The sequence below is a fragment of the Cervus elaphus genome, chromosome 1 (genome assembly GCF_910594005.1).
Source record: "Cervus elaphus chromosome 1, mCerEla1.1, whole genome shotgun sequence".
Classification (NCBI taxonomy): Eukaryota; Metazoa; Chordata; class Mammalia; order Artiodactyla; family Cervidae; genus Cervus; species Cervus elaphus.
In genome coordinates this window covers 51,901,859-51,926,773 of record NC_057815.1, presented here as the reverse complement: position 1 = coordinate 51,926,773, position 24,915 = coordinate 51,901,859, and the positions used below count along the sequence as shown (strand labels likewise).

The following is a 24,915-nucleotide window of genomic DNA, read 5'->3' as shown; positions in this document are numbered from 1 at the left end:
ACGACTGAAGTGACTTACACACAGGCACGCACGTAGTCAGTGGTTACCTTTGGTTCTCCATGACACTGTAATGTATGGTACCCTGCCTCCTAGTACATAGTAAATATACATATGTATATGTGTGTGTATATATACATGTACATACACATATATATGCTCATACATATATATATATACACACATACATACACTTATTTATTATATATGTGTGTATGTTAGCTATTGTTATCAACATCCCAGGGCTTATTTATTAATCTACCATGAAAAATTAAGATTTGAAACATCTAAATGTGTTAGAAGTCATTAAAGAACTAAATAAAAGTGAAAAATGAGCTGAAATTGTACATCTTCATGCTCTCTTTTCTATTAATTTGTGCAAACTTTTTATTTACCTTTAGAGTAATTCATGGTTTGAGAAGAAATCATTCTATTTCTAGCAAATCATAAGCTACAAAGAAAAAGAAAAGTTGGTAAATGTCCTCTAGGAAAATAATAATAACTAATTTATTTGTGCTTGTTGTATGCCAGGCACCATTCTAAGTACTTCACATGCCTTAATCATGTCATCAGCACAATAATCCCAGGTGAATTACATCATCCCTGTTTTACAGATGAGAAGCCTGAGCCATGAAAAGTTTAAATAGCTCACTCAGCATCAGACCGCTCATGAGGAGGTCAGAATTTGAACCTAGGAGCCAGTGCCCTAACCATTGCCTTTCTATCAAAGCGCTATCTTGCAGTTCAATAGCTTGGGTTGTTGCTTTGGGTAGATCAAAACCTAGGTCTCCCTATGGGTGAGCTGGGGCAGAAAATAGGTCGTGTGTGGAGGACTGCTTGGAGAGCATGGAAGGAGCTAAAGGGGGAGAGTTGGCTGCCCTGCATCAGGTCATGCCTGTCAAAGGGGCGAGAGAGCTGAACCTGTGGACCAGTGCCCCGGGCAGCTTCCAGGTGGGTGTCACTATGCTTGGCTATTGGGGTTTTCCTTCCCTGTATTTCATAGTCCACAGATTTGCTTAACCTTCACCCAAACCCAGAACATCTCAGCTCTTGAGGCTCTTGGTTTCTAACAGACAATCCAGTCCCTGCCCGGCTTGCATGTGATGACATCCAGGTCCCAGGGCACAGAGCTGTGGCTATTCTAGCTCACGTCTTGGTTGGCTAATCACGGCCACCATGGTGCAGTTTTGTTAGTTTGACTCTCAGAGGACAGCCTGATCTCCCAGATTTGAGGATTCCCAGAATACACTGCACCATCAGCCTCGTGTATTGACGGCAACCAACAGCTAAAGTGCACTTTCCAAAGCCTCAGTCCTGATGTTGTGAAAGCCTTGTCTAAGCTATGAATATGCTAACATTGTGCAGATAAGCATCAATGAAAAGGCACTGCAAATCTCTACTGGTTACCACTTCTGAAGCAGAGAGCCTACCAAAATGACTAATCACAAGTCTGTATAAAAAGACCTCTTTCCAACGGCAACTTTGTGGACAAAAAAGGACCCAGGAGGACCTGGGCTTCAGGATCGTGAGTTGCAGTTGTAGATGATTCCTGGAGACAGCAGACTCATGAGGAAATTCATCAGTTAGCAAAGCAGATCCCACATAGAAAGCCTTTAAGATGCAACCATAGAGCAAAGGGATTCTCTCCAGCTCTTTCATTAAAGTATTCACACTTTTGTTGCATCAAATCAAATCTCTCAAGGAAAGAGAGAAACTAGTGTCTATTTTTTTTTCCCAGTTAAAGCTATTAATCCATAGGGGAAATCTAAGAATTGCACAGATTAAAAGCAATTGTAGTTATTTTTCAAAAGAGACATGAAACAATAAGTTACTTATAATTAAAAGCAGAAACATAAAATATTCCAAAAGGTGACCTATAATAAGCAAATGCGCACATATGCTCACTTTAAGACCATGTCACAGACAAGGGAGAAAGAGGAAAAGATGAAGGGAAAAGCAGAGATGAGAGAAAAATGTAGATAGAGAAGGGATAATCAGCAAGGGAAAAGGAACAAAAATAAGACCAGAGAGACTTGCCTGGTAGTCCAGTTAAGACTCCATGCTGCCAGTGGTAGAGGTTCCCAGGTTCCCTCCCTGGTCAGGGGACAAGATCCTATGTGCCTCAAGCAAGACCCAGAGCAGCCTTCCCCAACTCACGCGCCCCCCCCCAAAAAAAAGAATAAGATAAGAGTAGAAAAGGAAGCTGGTAGATTAAGAGTAGAAATGAGGGGAGCAGTATAGCTTGAGAGATGCTACAGGGTTTCAAGTTACCTGTATTGTGCAGGCCCTGCAAGTTTAGGGGAAGAGGGGTAAGTTAACACTTGCTATCACTGCCCTTTGAAAACCTGGTTCATTTTCAGTGGGCTTTTACTCAGTAGGAAACAGCGTGTCTGTTTTTATTTTCAAACTTAGAAACTTATTTTTTCAATGGAAGCTTCTTTTTCTTTGGAATTCCAAAGTGTTTATTATAAGTGTTTTCCCTTGAACCCTGGATGTATCTTTAAGTTCACTGCTTATATCAGAAAGCCCTTTTGATAAGGTGGAGCTACCAGTTTGCCTTATTTTGGTTCTTTGAGAGATTATTGCTGTTTCATTTAACAGCACCTAGTCGGAGAAGGCAATGGCACCCCACTCCAGTACTCTTGCCTGGAAAATCCCATGGATGGAGGAGCCTGGTAGGCTGCAGTCCATGGGGTCGCTAAGAGTCGGACACGACTGAGCGACTTCACTTTCATGCATTGGAGAAGGAAATGGCAACCCACTCCAGTGTTCTTGCCTGGAGAATCCCAGGGACAGGGGAGCCTGGTGGGCTGCCGTCCACGGGGTCACACAGAGTCTGACATGACTGAAGCGACTTAGCAGCAGCAGCAGTAGTTACAACTGAAACCCCAGCATGTAACTCTTAGCTCTGAATCCCTTTTTCAAAACTAATTTAGTCTTTTTAAAACATAGTTGATCATAGTGGAATTGTGAAAAGGAAAAACCTTCAAGAGTTACTCATTTATGCCACCTTTCCTGAAATATATTCAATAGCGCTTGTCCCTTAAGTATCAAAGTGGCTCAAAACAGCAATCAGATCTGGACTTCATGTACATAGGGAAGTAGGAAACTTGCTTCTAACATACACAATGCTCTAGCCTCTTCCTAGTGTACAAAAAGTAGCCAAATAATGATTTCTATTTGGTATGGTTTCAGATCTCTTCTTTAGGGCTATTTAGAGATCCTGGAGCTCTGTAGATAAGTATTTTTTTAAATGCACCATTCTTTGTTTGAAAAAGCTAAATGAGAAACACACAGATTTCTCCCACTGGTGTTTATGCAGACCTATGCAGCAGAAGGTCTTTCCTGAAGTGATACAGTATAAGGTTAAGAGTGATCATGGGCTGTGGATTCAAAAAAGACCTGGGTTCCAGTTCTGCCTGCACCACCCACCAACCCAGTGACTTTGTGCTGGTTACCTAATGTGCCTTAGTTTTATGATCTATAAAATGGGGTTAACCAAAGCCCTGGTGTCCTAGGATTGCCAAGATTAAATGAGACAGTATATGGAAAGGAATCAACACATACGAGGACTCTATGCAATGCAGTGATTATTACAGCATCCCACACTTTTGTCTCCATCCTCAAACCCAGAATTCACTTCTTTCACCTATCTCTGATTTTGCATATTCAAACCAAAAGAACTCAGTAAATTCCATAAGGAAGACTTGTAAAATGCTCTTCCTAACTCTCAAAAAGATTTTTAAACTCTCTTTTGCTTCTCTTTATATAATAGTTAAGATTAAATGTCCAACTTGCCAGAAAAAAAAGGGGGGAGGGGAGGGAGATGTTAATACCTCCTGAGGAACCAAAGGAAAAGCAGTTGAAGCAAGTTGCATCTGTAGACATTGTTTTCGTCTTACAGGAAGCAGAACAGGCTAAAAGCAACAATGCAGTTAGGGATGTGGGCCTGACGATTGGAAATACTGAATTTATTCATGTGATCTCTTTTTTTCCACTTATCAGCTATTCACAGCTAAAAGTGGGGGTGGAGAGGGAATCTCTAGTTTTTCCCAGCAGTTTCTATGCTCAGAAGTAAACCTGAACTTATGAGCATATTCCCAAACCCCCAACCCTCCCAGTAAAGTCTCTGAAAGCTTGATAAGAAGTGATGTGACTACATATGCATAATTTTTTAGAAATAATTTTCAGCAGTTCCTTATGTCTCTCTGCTTGTTCTCATTGCTCTCCTTCAAAGCTTTTCCTTCTTGTCCTGGTAGTTTGGCCCCAGAGAATATTCCTTAGAAAACACGCACACACATGCATATTCCTCTTGAAATATGGTGGAGAAACCCTATTGTGGGAGGGATGGGAAAGGAGATTCAGGTCCAGAAAGGATAACAATAAACTTTACCAAGATAGCCTCCATCCCAAATATTCTACGTTATTGGTCCCATAGGTCTCCTCACATTATTAGAGCAAAAGTTCTGATTTATTTTTAATTTGAAAAATATAGTGATCATCCTTAGAGTTAAATAAAATCTGTTATAGCTGGGCCTGGTTCTGAATTATTAATCAGTAAAAACTGCACTTCGATTCCCAGGTGAATCAGTGTTAAAGCATCCGCCTGCCAATGCAGCAGATGCAAGTTCAGTCCCTTGTTCAGGAAGATCCTCTGGAGAAGGAAATAGCAACCCACTCCTGTGTTCTTGCCAGGAAAATCTCATGGACAGAGGAGCCTGGCGGGCTACAGTTCATGGGGTCACAAAGAGTTGGATACGACCTAGTGACTCAGCACACACACACACACAAACTGCATTTCACATTCTTTTCCCAGGCATTAAGGACAGGATGAGACCAAGATGTCACTGCCTCATAAGTGACTCACAGTTGCTTCCTAACTTGCTGACTTTCCTGACTCTTTCAGATTCCACATTTGATGGCGTGACTGACAAACCAATCCTAGACTGCTGCGCCTGTGGAACTGCTAAGTACAGGCTCACATTTTATGGGAACTGGTCTGAGAAGACACACCCAAAGGATTACCCTCGTGAGTAGAACAGCTATTTTATGGGCTGGGGGAAAGGGTCTTACAAAGTTCTGTCTGATTGTGGGGTACACAAGCTAATGTTCCTTACTTATTCATGAAACACCTCCCAAATAAGTGAATTCATTGAGACAGGTGGATATCATAGTGGTAGGCATTCAGCTTCTCTGCATTGCATTGTTCTAAGTGTTTTCTTATCTGTGATTTTAAAAAATATTCCTGAGGTCATGCTGCTTATCTTCAGGCCAGATATTTGATCACCTCAGTTCTCTTAAAGTGACTGTATTCACACAACTGGCCTATTTGTGCTGGAAGAACTGGCAAAATGAACCTTGACTTCATAGACCAACATCCTCAACCAGAGCATGCATCAGGTGATATACCAGATACCACCTTAGAATCCTCATGGCACCATGCTGCAGGTAGCCAATACCAATCCATGAGAGTTGTCAGGCAACCCCAAACTTGTTGTTTTAGAGTAGACCCTTAACCAGGACCCTACCAACTCCCTTTGATCAAACAATTGTCTCATCAAATGTCTAACGTGTCAAACACTGTGCTAAACTCTAGATATATTTATAACTGTGAATGAAACAAGACACAACCCTTGTTTAATGGGGAGAGAGACATTAATTAACCATACAAATGATATGAAAATTATAACTATGAATAGTGAACTTATTATGTGGTGAGAATTCTCATGTATATGTCATTTCATCGTCAAAATAACTTGCTTTTGTGGATGAATTTACTGGAGAGCACAGAGACATCATGATTTCCTCCTAGTCCAGTGTAAGTACAATCATCCCTCAGTATTCAAGAGAGACTGGTTCCAGGAACCCCATGGATATCAAAATCCATGAACGCTCAATGCCTTCAATAAAATGACATATGCAGATCCTCCCAAATACTTTAAATCATCTCTAGATTACTTACAATACCTGATACAATGTAAATAGTTGTAAATACACTGCAAATGCTAGGTCAATAGTTATTGGGTGGCAAATTCAAGTTTTGTTTTTTAAGGCTTTCTGGAATTTTTTTCCCAAATATTTATGACCCATGGTTGGTTGAATTAGCGGTTGTCGAACCCTCAGAATAAATGGTTGATGGTAGTGGATCCAAGGTGCAGAAGAGTTCCGTCAGGCCCCTTGTCCTGCCTTTGGTTTGGATTGCCTTTGACACGCGGTGTCACCTGTTCTCTGGTGGGTGGCAGGATGTCGTGTGTGGCGCTGAACATGCTCTTTCTGCTCATTGTGTTCTGTTCTTGTTCACTTCACTCTGGAGTTGCCAGAGCTGGGAAGGAACAGGGACACTGCAGAAAGGGACTAAAAAGGGGGATTTAGTTTAGCCTCAAAGGAAGGCGGGGCAAAGTGTACATGAGTAAGACTTAAGAAGACCCAGTCCAGACCAGACCCTCCACGGTCCCCAAACGGCCCACCCAGAGGGGACTCCAACATTTCTTGGCAGATCAAGAGCCTTATTGTTTAATTTTACCCACATGTAATCAAGGCTTTCAATCTTAGAAGTTTCATACTAGTTCGTTCTTCTGACTCTTGATCTGATTCAGCTGGTGTGAGAGACCTGTGTGAACAATCTTGGACTCTGCCTGAGGGGAAAAAGAACCACTCAACAAGTATGATGGAAAAAATTTCCTCTAGTGTCTCCCATCCACTAACCCAGAGGAAGTAAAATGTCAGGGGCTCATTACTCATCTTTTGTAATCCTACAGTACTTCTTGCTCTTTTTCGTTCTGACACTGGTTATTTCCCAGAATTTTTTTAAAAGGGTACAGACCATTGTTTCTGGGTCTTTGGGCCAAATCAAGTACAAATTGATACAGAATTTCTGTGGAGTTTTGCTGGGAGTTTCTTAATACATGTATAAGCAGACATGTGTTCCAGATCCCTGAGGAGAGTTCCATAGTCAGAGGTCAGAGTGTGCCCTGATTGTTGATTGGAAGAAAATGTGGTCACTATGTTCAGAAAAGCACTTATCACATCACACCATAATTATTTCTTCAGGAGCTTTTCTTCTCCACCACACTGAGAAGCCCTCCAGGACAAGAGCCTCAACATGCTCATCTTTCATTCTTAGTGCCTGCAAGTGCCTTTGGCCTTCCCAAGTCCTGGGTACTGATCGGTGGACTCCGAGTAGCATGCACCATGGCCCGGGAGGCAGATTTGTAGCCCACGTAGTCATGATGGTCAGTACTGAGCTGGAAAAGAGCCAGACTTTCCCTGGAGGGAAAGGGGTGAACTCGGACACTAAGGGCCCTGGAGCAAATTAGAAGGGCACAGAGAGGTGCCCTTGGGAATAATTGGGTCTAACTGGGAACTTGAGAATTCAATATTCACAGAAGTGATTTCTGCCCGTCTTAAGTCATAGATGACTTTCATTTTATCCCTCCAGGGACGATTCTGTCTTCATAACCAGCCCTGGCTGTTAAGCCCAATTTCGTCATGACACTTTTCAGCAATATTGCAAACTGATACATGACAAGTTCTCCTCTTTTCACTAATTACTCATCCCAAATTCCACTTTCTCTGCAAGCATCTCAGAGCAGCAGTTCTCAAGCTTTTTAATTTCAGGGTGTCTTTTTTTTTTTTTTTTTTCCAGTGGGTTTTGTCATACATTGATATGAATCAGCCATGGATTTACATGTATTCCCAATCCCGATCCCCCCTCCCACCTCCCTCTCCACCCGATTCCTCTGGGTCTTCCCAGTGCACCAGGCCGGAGCACTTGTCTCATGCATCCCACCTGGGCTGGTGATCTGTTTCACCATAGATAGTATACATGCTGTTCTTTTGAAATATCCCACCCTCACATTCTCCCACAAAGTTCAAAAGTCTGTTCTGTATTTCTGTGTCTCTTTTTCTGTTTTGCATATAGGGTTATCGTTATCACCTTTCTAAATTCCATATATATGTGTTAGTATGCTGTAATGTTCTTTATCTTTCTGGCTTACTTCACTCTGTATAATGGGCTCCAGCTTCATCCATCTCATTAGGACTGGTTCAAATGAATTCTTTTTAATGGCTGAATAACATTCCATGGTGTATATGTACCACAGCTTCTTTATCCATTCATCTGCTGATGGGCATCTAGGTTGCTTCCATGTCCTGGCTATTATAAACAGTGCTGCTGTGAACATTGGGGTGCACGTGTCTCTTTCAGATCTGGTTTCCTCGATGTGTATGCCCAGAAGTGGGATTGCTGGGTCATATGGCAGTTCTATTTCCAGTTTTTTAAGAAATCTCCACACTGTTTTCCATAGCGGCTGTACTAGTTTGCATTCCCACCAACAGTGTAAGAGGGTTCCCTTTTCTCCACACCCTCTCCAGCATTTATTGCTTGTAGACTTTTGGATAGCAGCCATCCTGACTGGCGTGTAATGGTACCTCATTGTGGTTTTGATTTGCATTTCTCTAATAATGAGTGATGTTGAGCATCTTTTCATGTGTTTGTTAGCCATCTGTATGTCTTCTTTGGAGAAATGTCTGTTTAGTTCTTTGGCCCATTTTTTGATTGGGTCATTTATTTTTCTGGAATTGAGCTGCAGGAGTTGCTTGTATATTTTTGAGATTAAACCTTTGTCTGTTGCTTCATTTGCTATTATTTTCTCCCAATCTGAGGGCTGTCTTTTCACCTTGCTTATAGTTTCCTTTGTAGTGCAAAAGCTTTTAAGTTTCATTAGGTCCCATTTGTTTAGTTTTGCTTTTATTTCCAATATTCTGGGAGGTGGGTCATAGAGGATCTTGCTGTGATTTATGTCGGAGAGTGTTTTGCCTATGTTCTCCTCTAAGAGTTTTATAGTTTCTGGTCTTACATTTAGATCTTTAATCCATTTTGAGTTTATTTTTGTGTATGGTGTTAGAAAGTGTTCTAGTTTCATTCTTTTACAACTGGTTGACCAGTTTTCCCAGCACCACTTGTTAAAGAGGTTGTCTTTTTTCCATTGTATATCCTTGCCTCCTTTGTCAAAGATAAGGTGTCCATAGGTTCGTGGATTTATCTCTGGGCTTTCTATTCTGTTCCATTGATCTATATTTCTGTCTTTGTGCCAGTACCATACTGTCTTGATGACTGTGGCTTTGTAGTAGAGTCTGAAGTCAGGCAGGTTGATTCCTCCAGTTCCATTCTTCTTTCTCAAGATTATTTTGGCTATTCGAGGTTTTTTGTATTTCCATACAAATTGTGAAATTCTTTGGTCTAGTTCTGTGAAAAATACTGTTGGTAGCTTGATAGGGATTGCATTGAATCTATAGACTGCTTTGGGTAGAATAGCCATTTTGACAATATTGATTCTTCCAATCCATGAACACGGTATGTTTCTCCATCTGTTTGTGTCCTCTTTGATTTCTTTCATCAGTGTTTTATAGTTTTCTATGTATAGGTGCTTTGTTTCTTTAGGTAGATATACTCCTAAGTATTTTATTCTTTTTGTTGCAATGGTGAATGGTATTGTTTCCTTAATTTCTCTTTCTGTTTTTTCATTGTTAGTATATAGGAATGCAAGGGATTTCTGTGTGTTAATTTTATATCCTGCAACTTTACTATATTCATTGATTAGCTCTAGTAATTTTCTGGTAGAGTCTTTAGGGTTTTCTATATAGAGGATCATGTCATCTGCAAACAGTGAGAGTTTTACTTCTTCTTTTCCTATCTGGATTCCTTTTACTTCTTTTTCTGCTCTGATTGCTGTGGCCAGAACTTCCAACACTATGTTGAATAGTAGTGGTGAGAGTGGGCACCCTTGTCTTGTTCAATTTCAGGGTGTCTTATACAAGCTTAAAAATTATTGAGAACTTCAACATGCTTTTGTTTAGTTGGATTGTATCTCAAGATTCACCATCTCAAATATTAAAACAGATATTTTAAAATATCACTTATTAGTTAACTTTAAAAAGTAACATAATGAATTAACAATGATTAGCTTATTACATGTTGACATATTTTATGAAAATGGTTGTATTGTCCAAACAAAAGAAATTTAGTGAATAAGATGTCATTGTTTTACATTTTTGCAAGTCTCTTTAATACCTGGTTTAATGGAAGACACCTGGATCCTCACAGTTGCCTTTACATTTAACCTGCTGTGGCATATCTTTTTTTTTTTTTTCTCGGCTTAAGTATATGAAGAAAATCCTATCTTACACAGATATGTAATTGGAAATGAGAAGAATACTTAAATAACCTTTTCAGATAATTACAGATAATCTTATTTGATGCAACACCCAAACTCTGCAAATGGTAGTTTCTTAAAGGAGTATTACAATGTGGAATGAGAAACCACATCAGTGAACTTGTACTCTGTTACATTAAAATGTGTTGCTTTCCCTTGTACTTTCAATGAATCTTTCACAAATGAATGATTTTATAACATTATCTATTGGTCATTTGAAAAATATTGGTTTACTGAGCTGTGCAGATAATCCAGATTCTGAAACATTTCTTTATGCCACATCAAAAATCATATTTGTTAAGATCATTTCCAATCTCATCAGTAAAGTGTTAATGTATTGGAAAGCTATCAAATTCATGGCAGTGGATACAAGTTTCCCAAGATCTCAAGCTTTGCTTGAAACCTCAGATTTTATCACTGGCAACAAATACTGTCAGGTCTTTTTCTTGAAGTGACAGGCTCATTTCATTTTTTAAGAAAATGTATGCCAAATTCTCAAGTCTGAATAACCATAATTTGTCATTCATTCTTTCAAGTAAAAATGATGTTTTATGACAATGAAAGTGTCCAGCTTACACCTCAAGTAATTGTACAAGTGCTTTTATTTAATATACAGCAAAAAGGCTTCATGTGTTTTTCCCAATTAGTCATGCAGAATAATAAAAACATGTGTACTTAAAGGTAGAGAGTTAATAACATTAATAACGTGTATTGTTTCATCAAGGCTATTCCTTAGTGAAACTGACTTTTGGGGTTGTTTAGGGCTAGTCCCTAGTGGTAAGGAATACATTTATGATTAATATAGTTCAAGGCCACTGCCTTGACCCTCACTGAGTGCCAGGAGTTTTACTTGCAATTGCTTTTGCTACATCAGTGTTACTGTTGACACATGGCAAAAAGAAAATTTTGTCTTAGTATTATCATGAAAGTAGTTTTCACCTCATAGATCCCTCTGAAAGGGCTGGAGGTGGGGGGTGGTCTCAGGGGTCTGTAATCGTGCTTGAGAATGTCTGCAATAGGATTAGATAGCAGCCTAAGAGGGCTGTCCTTCAGTCGTCTTTGGGAACTTGTCCTTGAGAATTCACATTGGACTCTACACTGTGGCTTTCAGCCATCTGTTGTGGTAGGCCACATCTGCAGGTAGCTCTTCTCAATCATTATTCAAAATGGTTTGTTCCAAATGCTGTTTCTGGGGGTTCCCTCTCTTGGAGGACAGAGTATCCTCTGTATCTATGATGCCCCTGTCTCATAGAGGAGCTAAGCCTGAGATGAGGAAGTTAAGAAGATGGTATAAATGATCTCTGGCATTCCCTCCAATTGCAATGCCATAGATCACTGCTGGCCACCTGGAAATAGTACAATCTCTTTTTTTAATTCATTCAATCATTAGTTCATTTATTTGGCTAAATGAAATCTTTTTAAAACACTCCTAAGTGGGTAGTTTCTAGAAATCCATTTGAAACCTGGATCATGCAAGTTTTACCTTATACTTTTATTAGTGGGAAAAAAAATACACACACACACACACACACACACACACACACACACACACACACACACACACACACACACACACACACACACACACACACACACACACACACAAATATTAAGGGCTCAGATCACATAGCCAGAGAGAAGAGTTCAGAACTGAAATCAAAGCTCAGGTCTTCTGATTCCCTTTTGCCTTCCTCTGGGGCTATCACAAGGCAGTCTTCTCTCCTCTGCAGTAAAGTTACATATCTCATTCACAAAGCATCTTTTAATAAGGCCCTGCTATTACCACCACGGGCTCAACTGCTACCAAATTCTGAACAGCTTGGTCCCACTGTACAAAGACCTGGGCTGCAGAGATCCTAGTTTAGAAGTCAGAGCTCTGGAGTCAGTGTTAGGAAAAGGGCATGCCCCCAGTGTCTGTCCTCGGTACTGCAAGTCTGCAGTGCTCCAGGAGCATTTCTTCTTTACAGGAACGTGGTGAATAGGCAGCGCTACCATGTCGGGGTGTCTCAGGGGCTGGAGATGTGCCCGCTCTTCACCAGGGAACTGGGAGTTGCCTAACAGATGCTGAGTCTCTTTGCTGTCCTGCTCTGAGCACAGTATCTGGGTTTTTGACAAATGCTTCTACCCCACAGAGACTCTGTAATCTCCCTTGACAATGTCAACTGCATAGCTTCCCTCACTTTTGATGTAACATTGATTTTAATACTGTTTGACAAATATATGTTGACAAAAGGAACATTTTTTCCAAGAGCCAATTTTTTTTCATATGGAAACAGATTGCCTAGAATATAAACATGGCCACTGGAATACTCTATGGAATCAAAGTTAATTTCAGCATGAAACTCAGCCATCTTTTCCATTGGTCACTTAATGTTTAAAAATTATTAATTCTTAAATCCAATCACATGAATCACCACCACTGTTAAACTTGGCAGCTTCTTTCATTTCTTCATATAGTCAACTGTATGCAGAGTTTCTACATCACATTTGAACACATCATGTCCTACTCTTCACATTTGATTTGGTTTCCATCATCATAATTTGTAACAGCTTGTTCTAAGTCACTTATCCAACTGTTCTGTTATTGAACATTTAAGTGATATTAGGTCTTTTGCTAATATAGAAAGTTCTTCAATAAAATACTTTCTTCTTCAACTCTTCCTCCATTCTTCTACCTTTCTTTGAATTATTTCCTTGAAATAATTTCCAAAGAGTAAGACTGTTGGATTAAAGGATATGGACATTTTTTGGCTCTTAAGACTTTTTGCCATGCCTCTCCAAAACATTTGTATAAGTTCACAATGTTAACAGTAATGAATAAATATGTCTGTTTCTCCTGGCCTCTTAAGCATCCAGTATCACTTTCTCCACTGGGTTGGGCCAATTAATGGTTATAGAAGATTAATCTTATTTTAAACTGGCATTGATTTAATTACACATTTGAATTTTTTTCATATTTATTGTCCTTTGACTTTAAAGTCAGTCACTGGTGACTGGGGTGTTGGCAGAAATCAAGTCTGATTTTGCTTATTACCTCCCCAGGGCCAAGGTCATTATCTGGTACATTGAAAGCCTCTCAATAAAGAGTGCTAATGAATGAAGAGTAGCTGTTATGAAATGAGCAAGGAAGAACGTGGAGGGAGATGAACAATGAAAAATCACTGATGAGGTTGTGGCAGGAGAGGGGCGGGTACTTTATGTTGCTGCTGAGGGGTGAGCACATTGAAAGCGGCAGGAGGTATAAGGGAAGACGGGTAAGGAAGATACTGCAATGATGATGGTAACTTGGGCTAAGGCGGTGGATGTGGTGATGGAGAGAATGAATAGGTCTGAATTCCCTGTTAGAAGGAGACTCTGCCATGGATTAGATGTGGAGAAGTGGGAGGGAGAAGCATCAGAACTCACAAGCCAGGCTCTGGCTTGGAGATGGAGGTACACTTTCATCTTAAGATATTCCTCAATATTGTCTTTCCATATTTATAAATGATTGTGAAATCATTTTTATCAAGTTCTGTAAAGGATCCTGTCAGAATTTTAAGTGGGATTGTATTAAATCATCAAATTACTTTGGGAAGAATTGTCAGCTTTATAACATGTAGCTTGCAGAGTTCCTTCCCATTTAAAAATAAGACCATTTGTAGGTTTCCTTAGCCCAGTGCCTGTAGCAACAATGAGCCCAATGTGGACCACAGCCCCCTTTTCTTGATCTAACTACAGAAACAATTCAGCATTCAATAAACAATAATTCTACTTCCCGTCATCACTGGGAAATCTCTTTCTGAGCTGAGTAACGGTGCCCATCAGAGCTTCCCAGCTGTGCCACCACCAGGCTGAGTCACGAACAGAGTATGTCGCCAGGAAATAGAATTCAGCACCAAGCACATGTGCCATGATACACTGTTTCAGTACAGAAGGAGCAAAGAGAATAGATTAAATAGCTTTTTCTCTCTCTTTTCCTCCCTTCCCTCCAGCTCTTTGGGGAGTCTTACAGTAACAACTCACTGTAGTATGCTTTGAGAGAAGAGAAGAACAAATAATCTCATTTTCCCATATACATGCAGGTTGAATGCACATATTAATCTTTGATCTTTCCTCAAATTCCATAAAAATAACGCTAGGTGAATATATATGTATCCAAAAAGATAGGAGAAGAGGGCCACAGCATACAAGAAATATCACTAAAATCTGGGAAAATAAAAGACCCGTAGACAAATGGAAACTGCCAAGCAGAGCAGGGAAAGATGAATCCTAACTATTGAGTTGACCAAAACATTCATTCGGGTTTTTCCATAGCATCTTTTTTTTTCCATTTATTTTTATTAGTTGGAGGCTAATTACTTTACAATATTGTAGTGGTTTTTGTCATACATTGACATGAATCAGCCATGGATTTACATGTGTTCCCCACCCCGATCCCCCCTCCCACCTCCCTCTCCATCCCATCCCTCTGGGTCTTCTCAGTGCACCAGGCCTGAGCACTTGTCTCATGTATCCAGCCTGGGCTGGTGATCTGTTTCACCCTAGATAATATACATGTTTCGATGCTGTTCTCTCGAAACATCCCACCCTCGCCTTCTCCCAGAGTCCAAAATTCTGTTCTGTACATCTGTGTATCTGTGTCTCTTTTTCTGCTAGCATCTTAACAGAAAAACTCAAATGAATGTTTTGGCCAACCCAGTACCTGCCCAGCAGATAGTGCAGAAGGAGCAAGCCCATTCATAGTATGGAGCACATGTTCAGAGAGAACCACATGTTCAGCACAGTGAATGAAAAAGTAGCTCAACACAACATCATGAAAGTTTAGAATAATTGGGATAGGGACAACCCTGAAGAGAAATGGGCATTCAGAGAAACGGGTAACAAAAGATCAGACCTCTTTAGAGCAACACAAGAACTACACAGCAATGGAACACCATCAAACTCCAAGCTCATGGTTATAATTTCTCAGGGGGAGAACTTTTGTTCAGCCCAGAGTCCTGGTTGGGATAGAGATCCCCTCTTGTCATCTCCATGTCCTAGTTAAGTTTCTTCCTGGATCACCTTTTTGTTGAAAGTGTTTTTTGTTTTGATAAGAGAGTATGTACTAGGTAATCTCTACTTTTCTATATTTACAGAGTTTTGTATTTTTTTAGTAACCTCATATATGTTTACTTTAGAAAGCTTTATTTTAGCTTATTCCACCCCAGGTGCCAAGGGATATGTTAATTTATGGCATATGAGCATCTCTGGTCCATGTGAGATCCCTCTGGATTTATTTGTTTTGTTTCATTGCATCTATCCCACAGTTATTGTGATTACAGTCACATTAAAATTTTTTTCTGCCATCTTATTTTATATTTTCTGAAACTACTTCTTTTCTTTTCACTCCCTGAGTCAAGATTTTTGCTTATGGCTTAAAAGTTATTTGACTCATTTTTTGGTTCTTATGGTGGTTGCCTTTAATTTAAGACACATGCTTGTGTCTATGTACCTCTATTGAGTTCATAAACATTTTTATACTTATATCTTCCCTGAACAAAAACAAGAACATTAGCATGCTCTCATTCCTTTGGTCTCTATGGATCCCTGTACCCAAATATACACTTCATACTGTTTTTATATTCTTTTCCATTAAAATTTATCATAGGATATTGAATATAGTTCTCCACGCTATACAGTAAGACCTTGTTGTTTATCTATTTTGTATACAGAAGCTTACATCTGCTAATCCATCTCTCCCTCAACTCCAGTCTATTCTATCTGTGATTCTTTTTCTGTTTCATAGATAGGTTCTTTTGTGTCATACTTTAAATTCCACATATAAATAATATCATATGGATTTTTTCTTTAGTCATTGCTTTTTTATACAACCATAAGCTTCAGTAAGTTTTGATCAGCGTGGCTTTTTAGTGTTTTTCATATTGAGTATTTCTTACACGAGTTTTTCCATAGCAGGTCTTTGCAAGGCAAACCCTCTAAGGTTTTTGATGTACCTGAGAATATTTTTATCATGCTCTCACATTGAAATAGCATATGGCTCAATCTGTGACCTAAGTTCAGAAACCTTTTCTTTCATACTGTAAAACACTGGATTCTTATAGTCCACTGTTAAGTCCAATGTCAACCTGATTTTTTATTTATCCAAGTGATCTACTCTTTGTGCATTTCAATATTTAAAAATGTATCTTTGAGGGACCTTTGGGCTGTGTCCAATGACACCTTTTGCCATGCTTTCTCAGATAAAATAAAGTTACAGTTCAAAGGAAGACTTACACACACACACACACATACACACACGCGCGCGCACGCACGTACACACACATTGTACCAATGTTCTTTCTTGGTTTTTGTACTGTATCAATACTGCAATGACATAAAATGTAACTATTGGGAGAAATTGAGTGAAGAGGATGCGGGACTTCTCTGCACTGTCTTTGCAAATTCCTGTCAATCTACACAGTAAGGCCCCTACCCTTTCGAACTTTCAAAGATGTGAACCTCAAGCATGAATGAAATTGTGTCTTGCCCCTATTACTGACGATACTTCAGCTCTGCCATCTCCCACTTCTCTCCCTCACGCAGTCGGTAACTCTTCTTGCCTTTTCACTTGATGCCAACCCCTGTAGGCCAGCTGTTGTACTGTACTACTGTACTTTTCAAGGTACTGTACTGTGAGATTAAGAATGTTTTCTTTAGAAAAAAAGTATCTTTGATAGTCTTCATACTAAATTCCTTAATTTTCACTATGAACATGACTAAGTGTGGATTTTTTTTTTTCTTTTTGAAAAACGCTTTACCATTCTATGGGTTCTTTATATATGAGATCTTTCCTCTTCCTTTAATTCTGGGAGATTTCTTTTTCACCAGATATTGTCACTCCTATTTTCTCACTTTCTGAGCCTCCAGTGACCAAGATGTTGTCACTTTGACTCATCCCCATGTCACCTAGGTTTTACTTTAAATGTTCTCTCTCTTCATACTTTCTGCCACCTTGTGGGAGCATATTTCTCACTCTCCTTCCCCACATCTCTTTCTTCAGTGCTAACCACCCTGCTTTTTATCCCCGTTACTGTACCGCATATTTTAACCATCATGTGGGAGTGGTTTTTGTAGACTTTTATTTTTAAATAATTTCAAGTTGATATAAAAGTTGCAAAGATGGTACAAAGAACTCCTTATCTTTCACTCAGATTCTGTAATTGCCAACATTTTACATTTGCTTTATCATTCTCTCTCCATAAATATATATAATTTTATGTTTTTCTAAACTTTTGAGAATAAGCGACAGACAGCATGCCTGCCCCTTTACCTCTAAATACTTCAGTGTGTATTTCTTAAGAATAAGGACATTCTCTTACAAAATTATAGTACATTTATCTTTAATATTGATAAAAATACTATTTTCTAATCTTCATATCTTGTTCAAAGCACACTAACTGTACTTCTAATATTCTTTATGGCAGGACTATATGATATCAGTATTATGCAAGACATAAAAATGAGCTAGAAAAGTAATTTTAATGTTCTAGTATCTACATTAAAAAGTAAAAAGCAAGTGAAAATAATCTTAATAATAAATTGTATTTAAGCCAGTATAGCCAAAATAATAACATTGCAACATATAATTAATATAAAAATTATAATCGAGATAGTTTACATTCTTCTTTCATACTAAAACCCAGTGTGTATTTTTTAATTAGAGCACTTCTCAACTCAGACCAGCCTCATCTCAATCATTCAGTAGCTGCATGTGGCCAGTGGCACCCACAGTGGACGATACTGCTCCGTAGCAAAGGAAAAATATTAATGCAACGTCTGGTCCTGGATTCAAGCCAGGATCACACATTGCATTTACCTGTCAGGTATCTTTAGCCTCCTTTAATCTGGAACAGTTCCTTAGTCCTTTTCATTTTATGACAGTGACATTTTTTGAGTACCAGGCAGTTCTTTTATAGACTCGCTCAGTTTGGGGTTGTCTGATGTTTCCTCACAATTAGGTTCAGGTCATGCATCTTTGGCAGGGATACCAACAAATATTTGTTATAAATATCTGTTTAGCACCCAATTTACATTTGGTTCTTTTTCTTTACTTTTTGAATTTGCATTCCATTACAATATCCCCACTATACTTTTGAGGGTAGGTATTATGCTTACGTTAAATCTTTGGTCCAGCTGTTGCAGTCAGCTGCTTCGTGTTCAATTTGTTTTCACTTTTGCTAGTTGTACCCTTTGATATGTAGTTTTTGTGGCAGATGGTCTTATGTTTCTCTGGTGATTTAACAATTAGGCCTGTTAGTATTTGATGGGAAAGGGCCAAATCCTAGGTGGTATCTCTTCAGATGTGTTTAAGGGAAAGAAAAAGAATGAGACTAGGGAAGAAAGATTAAGTACCACATCACTGCTGTCAATTCCTCCATTTGCTTCCATTCCACTGGGTAAGTTAGTAAGTAAGTGAAGTTGCTCAGCTGTGTCTGACTCTTTGCGACCCTGTGGACTGTAGCCTGCCAGGCTCCTCCGTCCGTGGGATCCTCCAGGCAAGAATACTGGAGTGGGTTGCTATTTCCTCCTCCAGGAGAACTTCCCGATCAGGGATCAAACCCAGTCTCCCACTTTGCAGGCAGACTCTTTACCACCGATCCTCATCTGGACGCTCAACAAAAAGCAGAAATAGAAAGACAGGATCTCCTTAGGTTCTAATTCCCAGCTCTGTGAACCTGGAGAGGAAGGGCATAGAGCAGCCCCCTTCACCTCTTCTTCCCTTGAGAAGAGCTTTCTGCTGCCCTGAGAGTATTATGACTGGGGACAGGAAGGGAGCTGGCATGGTGCTGCAAACATCTGGATTGCAGGACAAGTAATGGGCCTCTCTTGGCAATGTCAGAAGGGGTGGAATAAGAGAACTCCAACAACCCCCCCAGATCCATCCCCCACCAATGAGTCAGAGGAAAGAAGAGGACTCCTTACTCCTCCATCCATCCTCTTACTCCTGGGTCAGGTTGCCTCCCACCCCATCCCCACCTTCTGTCAGGACAGCCTTTGATCTCTCCTTTATTTCCGTGCTCTGTTAGTTCCCTGAATCTGTGCTTCCCTCTGTTTCTGAAGTTTCCCAGGGTTGAATGAAGAGGAATGAAGAGTGTGTATGCTCATCTGCCATCTCATCAGGAACTAGCAATAACCTTCCAGACTTTGTTGTTGTTTTGTTGTTCATTCCATTTAATTCTTGGCAATATCTAGTCTTACTGCTATACTGTGGTAAATTTACCTATGTTTTTCAGATTCTTTATTCTATTACCTTATAATTTTCTTCTCAATTTTTTTATATTCTGGTAATGGGGTATTGATACCTTGATTTTCAATTGTGTACTTATAATTTCTCTTTGAATTTAACAGTCTTTGTTTTCTGTTTGTTGCTATCGTCTTTGGACCCTACAAACATAATATCGTGATATCATAGGTCTCATTACTATCTCTGACTTCCACCATCACATAATTAACATAATTAGCTTCCCTGAATAACCTTTGCCTTAAACCGTATCTGACATCCCACCTGCTTTTCCTTCACTTTAATTTATCTTTTTAGTGTCTTTTTAATTTATTTTTTTTATTTTTAGACTTCCTAAGTCTTTTTAAAAGTTTCCTGGTAAATTATCACATTAATCCAATTGGAAGTGTTTTGTTGTTTAGGCCAAGAGAGGTGTTTGCTTCTTTGTTTGTTTACTTCCCATATGATTATTTAAACTTACAATTATTTTAGCCTTATTCAGTTTATGTTCTGCCATTCTAACTTTCTACCTCTCAGTTTATTTTTTAATTGAAGGATAATTGCTTTACAGAGTTTTGTTGTTTTCTGCCAAACCTCAACAGGAATCGGCCATAGGTATACATATACCCCCTCCCTTTTGAACCTCCCCCCATCTCCCTCCCCATCCCACCTCTAGGTTGATCCTGAGCCCCTGTTTGAGTTCCCCGAGTCATAACAACAAATTCCCATTGGCTATCTATTTTACAAATGGTAATGTAAATTTCCATGTTACTCTCTCCACACATCTCACCCTCAGTTTTTACAAATAAATTTTTTTTAGATTTCCTTGGTGTTATATAGACAATGCATGTCCTTGGTTTTACTTTTGTTTATTTTTATTCCCTCTGGCAACAATCTTCTTTTTTATTCAATTAACTATCAATATAAACAACAAGATATTCTGTTTTACCACTACATCCATTTCTTAATAGAATAGTATATTTTTGATTCACTTTTATGGGAAACCTTTGCAGTTTTTTGTTTTTTCAACTCTTTTCTCACTTGCATTTACTCATTTAACTTATTTATTTTAATTTACATTTATTTAGACAATTCTCCTAATTCCCAAATCCTATCAAAAATAATTCTTCCCAATTATTGTTCTTATTTACTTATCTCTTCAATAGGTACTTACTAATTCAGGATTTCTTATATTTTTAACAGCATCATTTTTTTTTTCATGTCTGTCTTCTAAGATCAGATATCTTTTGGAAGTTACTTTTAAAGCCAGAATTGTTCATTAGTTGGTGATTAAATGCCTTAAGACTCAAAAATCAATGGAAGTCTTTGCCTTTGGATAACAACTTACTTGGATAAAAACCCAGAGTATACTGTTTTTAATGCTGTGGTTTACACATGGCTTTCCATTACAATGAATGAAACATACTTCTTATTTGCTTATGAATTCTATTTTTCTTTACATGAAATCTGTAATCCAGCTCCTTACAGAGTGCTTTCTTTTTTTCTTAGAGATAAAATATTTAATGTTGCAGGTTGATCTCATTTTTAAAGTGGGATCTTAGATAGGGCTATATTTATACCTTCAATGATTTTACTTGTGGTGATATTTTTCTTCTAGTAGATTTTTTTTAATCTTTGATTTTTTGTGATTGTTATTGTTCTTTGTTGTTTGCTCATTCATTCCACAAATCTATTCAGAGCATCTGTTGTATGTAGGCATATGCTCAGTTTACTCCTATTTATTTCTTCCCTTTCTTTAGGAACTCCTATCTTTCCCAGAGTGCTCCATCCTCTAAGTCTATCTCCATCTTTTCATATCCTTCATGCTCTGCATATTTTCTCCTAGTTCATTTCCTGTTTAGTTTTCAAAAGTATTCAGTTCCACTTTTACCTATATATTATTGTTGACTTCTTCTCTCTTCTCCCTCCAATAATGAGCTTCCCTGAAATAAGTGTAATATCATTCTCCCACATTTAAAAAATACATTGCAACTGTTCTCTAAATCCTGTTTTGATTTTCATTTCATTTCATGGTTTACTGATTCCACAGCCCCCAATCCCACTTCCCCCTACATCCAGGTTCTTAATTCACACATCTCCTTTCATACTACCAAATATTCTTAATAGCTCAAAATCACTTTTCCCCCCTTTTGCTCATTTTTCCTTATGTTTCTTGTGATTATTATGACTCTGTGCTCAAGTGTGTCTGACTCTGTGAGACCCTTTGGACTGTAGCCTGCCAGGCTCCTTTGTCCATGGTATTCTCCAAGCAAGAATACTGGAGTGGGTTGCCATGTCCTCCTCCAGGGGATCTTCCTGACCCAGGGATCAAACCTGCATCTCTTGTCTCCAGCATTGGCAGGTGAGTTCTTTACCACTAGCACCACCTGCTGCGCTGCTAAGTCACTTCAGTCGTGTCCACTCTGTGCGACCCCATAGACGGCAGCCCACCACCTGGATGGACTTAAAATCGGAAGGTTCACAGCCTCTCATTCTGCCTCTTCCTGGAAGTTCACAAACTATATTTCTTGGGCATATCCTTTTGTAAATAAGACACGCCTATATTGGTTTGACCATTCAAAATTATGTATTATATAAAGTATTGCTTTATTTTTATCTGTCAAGGTAAAGTCCCATTACCACTGAAAGGATAAGTTAATTTACTGATAACTTGCTTGTCATTTACACCTGCTGGATGGCAGTTTAAAAAGCACAGGTTCCTGCATCTCATTCATGTAGCTTACATAGTCACCTGTTTTGAACTGATTTGAGGAGGAAGAAAGATTGGATTCATTGGCAAGTCATGGATCAATTATTTTGTAAGCTCTAATGCTACCAGTTTCCCTGGCAAAATGGATGTGATTAACATTTAAGCTTGACACAACCCATGCATTTTTCATTTAATATTTCCTTCAAACCTGTTTGCCAGTTCCTGTGTTGTGATTCTGAGAAAAGCATACTTTGATAATAAAGATTTAATTTTCCCTTTGCATGAAAATATTCTGAATTCCATAAAGCTTTATGAAACTGTGGGAGAGTGGATAGACAAAGTTCATTAAACAATAGCATTATGTATGGTTACCTAGGAATTTGCACACAAAACCCTGCTAAAGCTAATGGCCTTTATGTACTTAAGTTTTCCAAACAACAAGAGTTGAAAAATATACCCACAAGAATTGTTTATGCCAAGAAAGGCCAACTATTTATAATCACAAGTGAAGTTTCTGCAAAGGTCTGTGCCAGGCACTACAGTCCTGGCACACATCCCTCCCAATTTGCAAGAACTCTACTGTTCGAGGCTAGAAGTGAAGCATGAATACAAAGAAATACTTGCAGCTTTTCCCTAGCCTCAGTTAAATTCAGAGTGAAAGCACAAATATATGAGGACAAAGGGTGTAGGACATCACACTGCCTTATTTGAGTGAAAAGGATTAGTATGGGTGGCCCTGCAGTAAAGCCAGTCATCTGTGATCAGGGCGGAGGGTAGTTATAATCCCTTTACTGTACCACTGTTGATTGATTAAATTTAAAGTTATGAGTCAAATGCTCCCAGACCCTCTTGGAAACTTCCAGAGTCTGTGCATAATCATAGGGTCCTGATGACCTTCTGCTGGAAGGGGAATGTGTGTGCTACCTGCAGAGAAAGGCCTAGGAGGAAGCGAGCCTTTTTCACAACCGCCAGCAAGAGTTTAATTAAACTCTCTCTAACGTAATAAGCTTGGTTCAATTTAAGAGCAAAATGTGCCATGTGTTCCCCACACATGGCGCTTCCCAGGGTCTTGCAGCTCAAGTGGAAAGAACAATGGCAAGCAGAAGGCTTTCTCTTCACATCTGGCTCCTTGAAATGGGGCTGAGGGGCTTTCTGGAGGGTGTTGCTGCCTGAGACCGTTAGTGTTTACAGATGTGAGTGGCTTTCAGTCATTGAATGCAAATTGCATTTGCTTTGTTGCACTTACCCTGGGAAAACCAAGAGGAAGAGGAGGAATAATGTTCCTTTATCCGCCCACCCACATTGAGATGCAGGGCACAGTCTTTGCAGGGTTACTGGGTCCCTAAGCAACCTTTGAAGAGAGCTGTACATCTGTCCGGCTGTCTCTACTACGGCCGACATGGATTCGTTTGGCTCTGCTTTTTAAGTCTCTGCCTCCATCTTTGCTCCACTGACTGAATTTTTTAGATAAAGGTTTCTTGCCTGCAGACCTGAGTGGCTACCTAGCTCCTGGACTAATTCTGCCTCCCTCTTAAACTTTTATCTGTATCCTGAAGGTGAGCTCAGTAGATAAAAAATGAAAGATGGTCAGCTTTTAAAGTGGAATCTAAAAGCCAGAAAAATATGCTAAAGCAAGGAAGGTGGGGGAAATGGGTTCTTACTGGAATACCAAATATCAGAGCAATTTGAGAGCGGGGAAAGAGAGCATTTCTGAGGTGAGAGAAACATAATACTCCAGGTTCTCTTGCCCCAAGAAAAAAATAGTGACCAATGGTGAGCACTCTACAGAAAGGTAAAACCTACATGTACAGTCTGAATGATTGTGGCCTTGGAAGTTAGATCCAACTTGAAGTATGGAATCTGAGCCTTGTTATAGGACCTTAGAAAACTTGCTTGGCCTCTGCACCTCAGTCTCCTTAACTGAAAACCTGGGATAATCAAAGCATTTACCTAGTGAAGCTGCTTTGAAGATGGCCTGGGTTCAAATCTAAGCTCCTTCATACAGTAGTCATAAGACCTTGGAAAAGACACCAACTGACCTCTAAGCTCTGATTTTGCTTTGTTGCTATTGTTCAGTTGCTGACTTGTGTCCAGCTCTTTGTGACCCCATAGACATCAGCATGCCAGGCTTCCCTGTCCTTCCCTATCTCCCAGAATTTGCTCAAACTCATGTCTATTCAGTTGGTGATGCCATCCAACCATCACATAGTAAAACCAAAATCTACATGTCTGAGTTATTATAGGTTAGATGAGTTAATATTCTTACAGTTCTTGAAACAGGGTTGGCATATAGTGAGGGTTCACAAAGTACTAGTCATTTTTTTCTCTAAAATGAGATTTTAAAGGGCCCTAGCTCAATATCAGACCCACAGCAAGTGTTGCATTAGCTGTGACTGTAATGAACTTATTTCTAGACTTGTCATCACACCCACCCAAATTCTCAATCTTTAAGGATTTAGCTCTGATCTTGGGTTGACATCTTCGATGAGTCCTCTCATTTGATTGGCTTCCATCATGCACTGAGAATTTGCTGAAGTTCTGACCTAGCACCTGAATTTCCTTCTTGTCCCAAATGGACAGAGGGTTGATTTTCAGGTATGTTACTATTCTCTCATTTCTAACTTTACAAACACCACTGAAGATGCATGGCCCTAATTTTAAAATTAAAAGACATTTTACAAAAGATGTCATTCTATGGACAGCCTCACCAGCAATGAGGAATTAGAGTTTGCATTTGTGACATTTCCCCCTCTGAA

The 24,915-nt window shown here is 39.2% G+C and overlaps 1 protein-coding gene across 1 annotated transcript in view; it reads left to right on the top strand.

Annotated features, from left to right (window-relative positions):
* Window positions 1-24,915, top strand: part of SPON1 (spondin 1) — a 302,372-nt gene that overhangs the window by 128,168 nt on the left and 149,289 nt on the right. Inside the window, exon 5 of the mRNA XM_043902562.1 lies at window positions 4,904-5,026. Within this exon, the coding sequence (XP_043758497.1) occupies window positions 4,904-5,026 (123 nt within the window). The remainder of the gene's footprint in view (window positions 1-4,903; window positions 5,027-24,915) is intronic.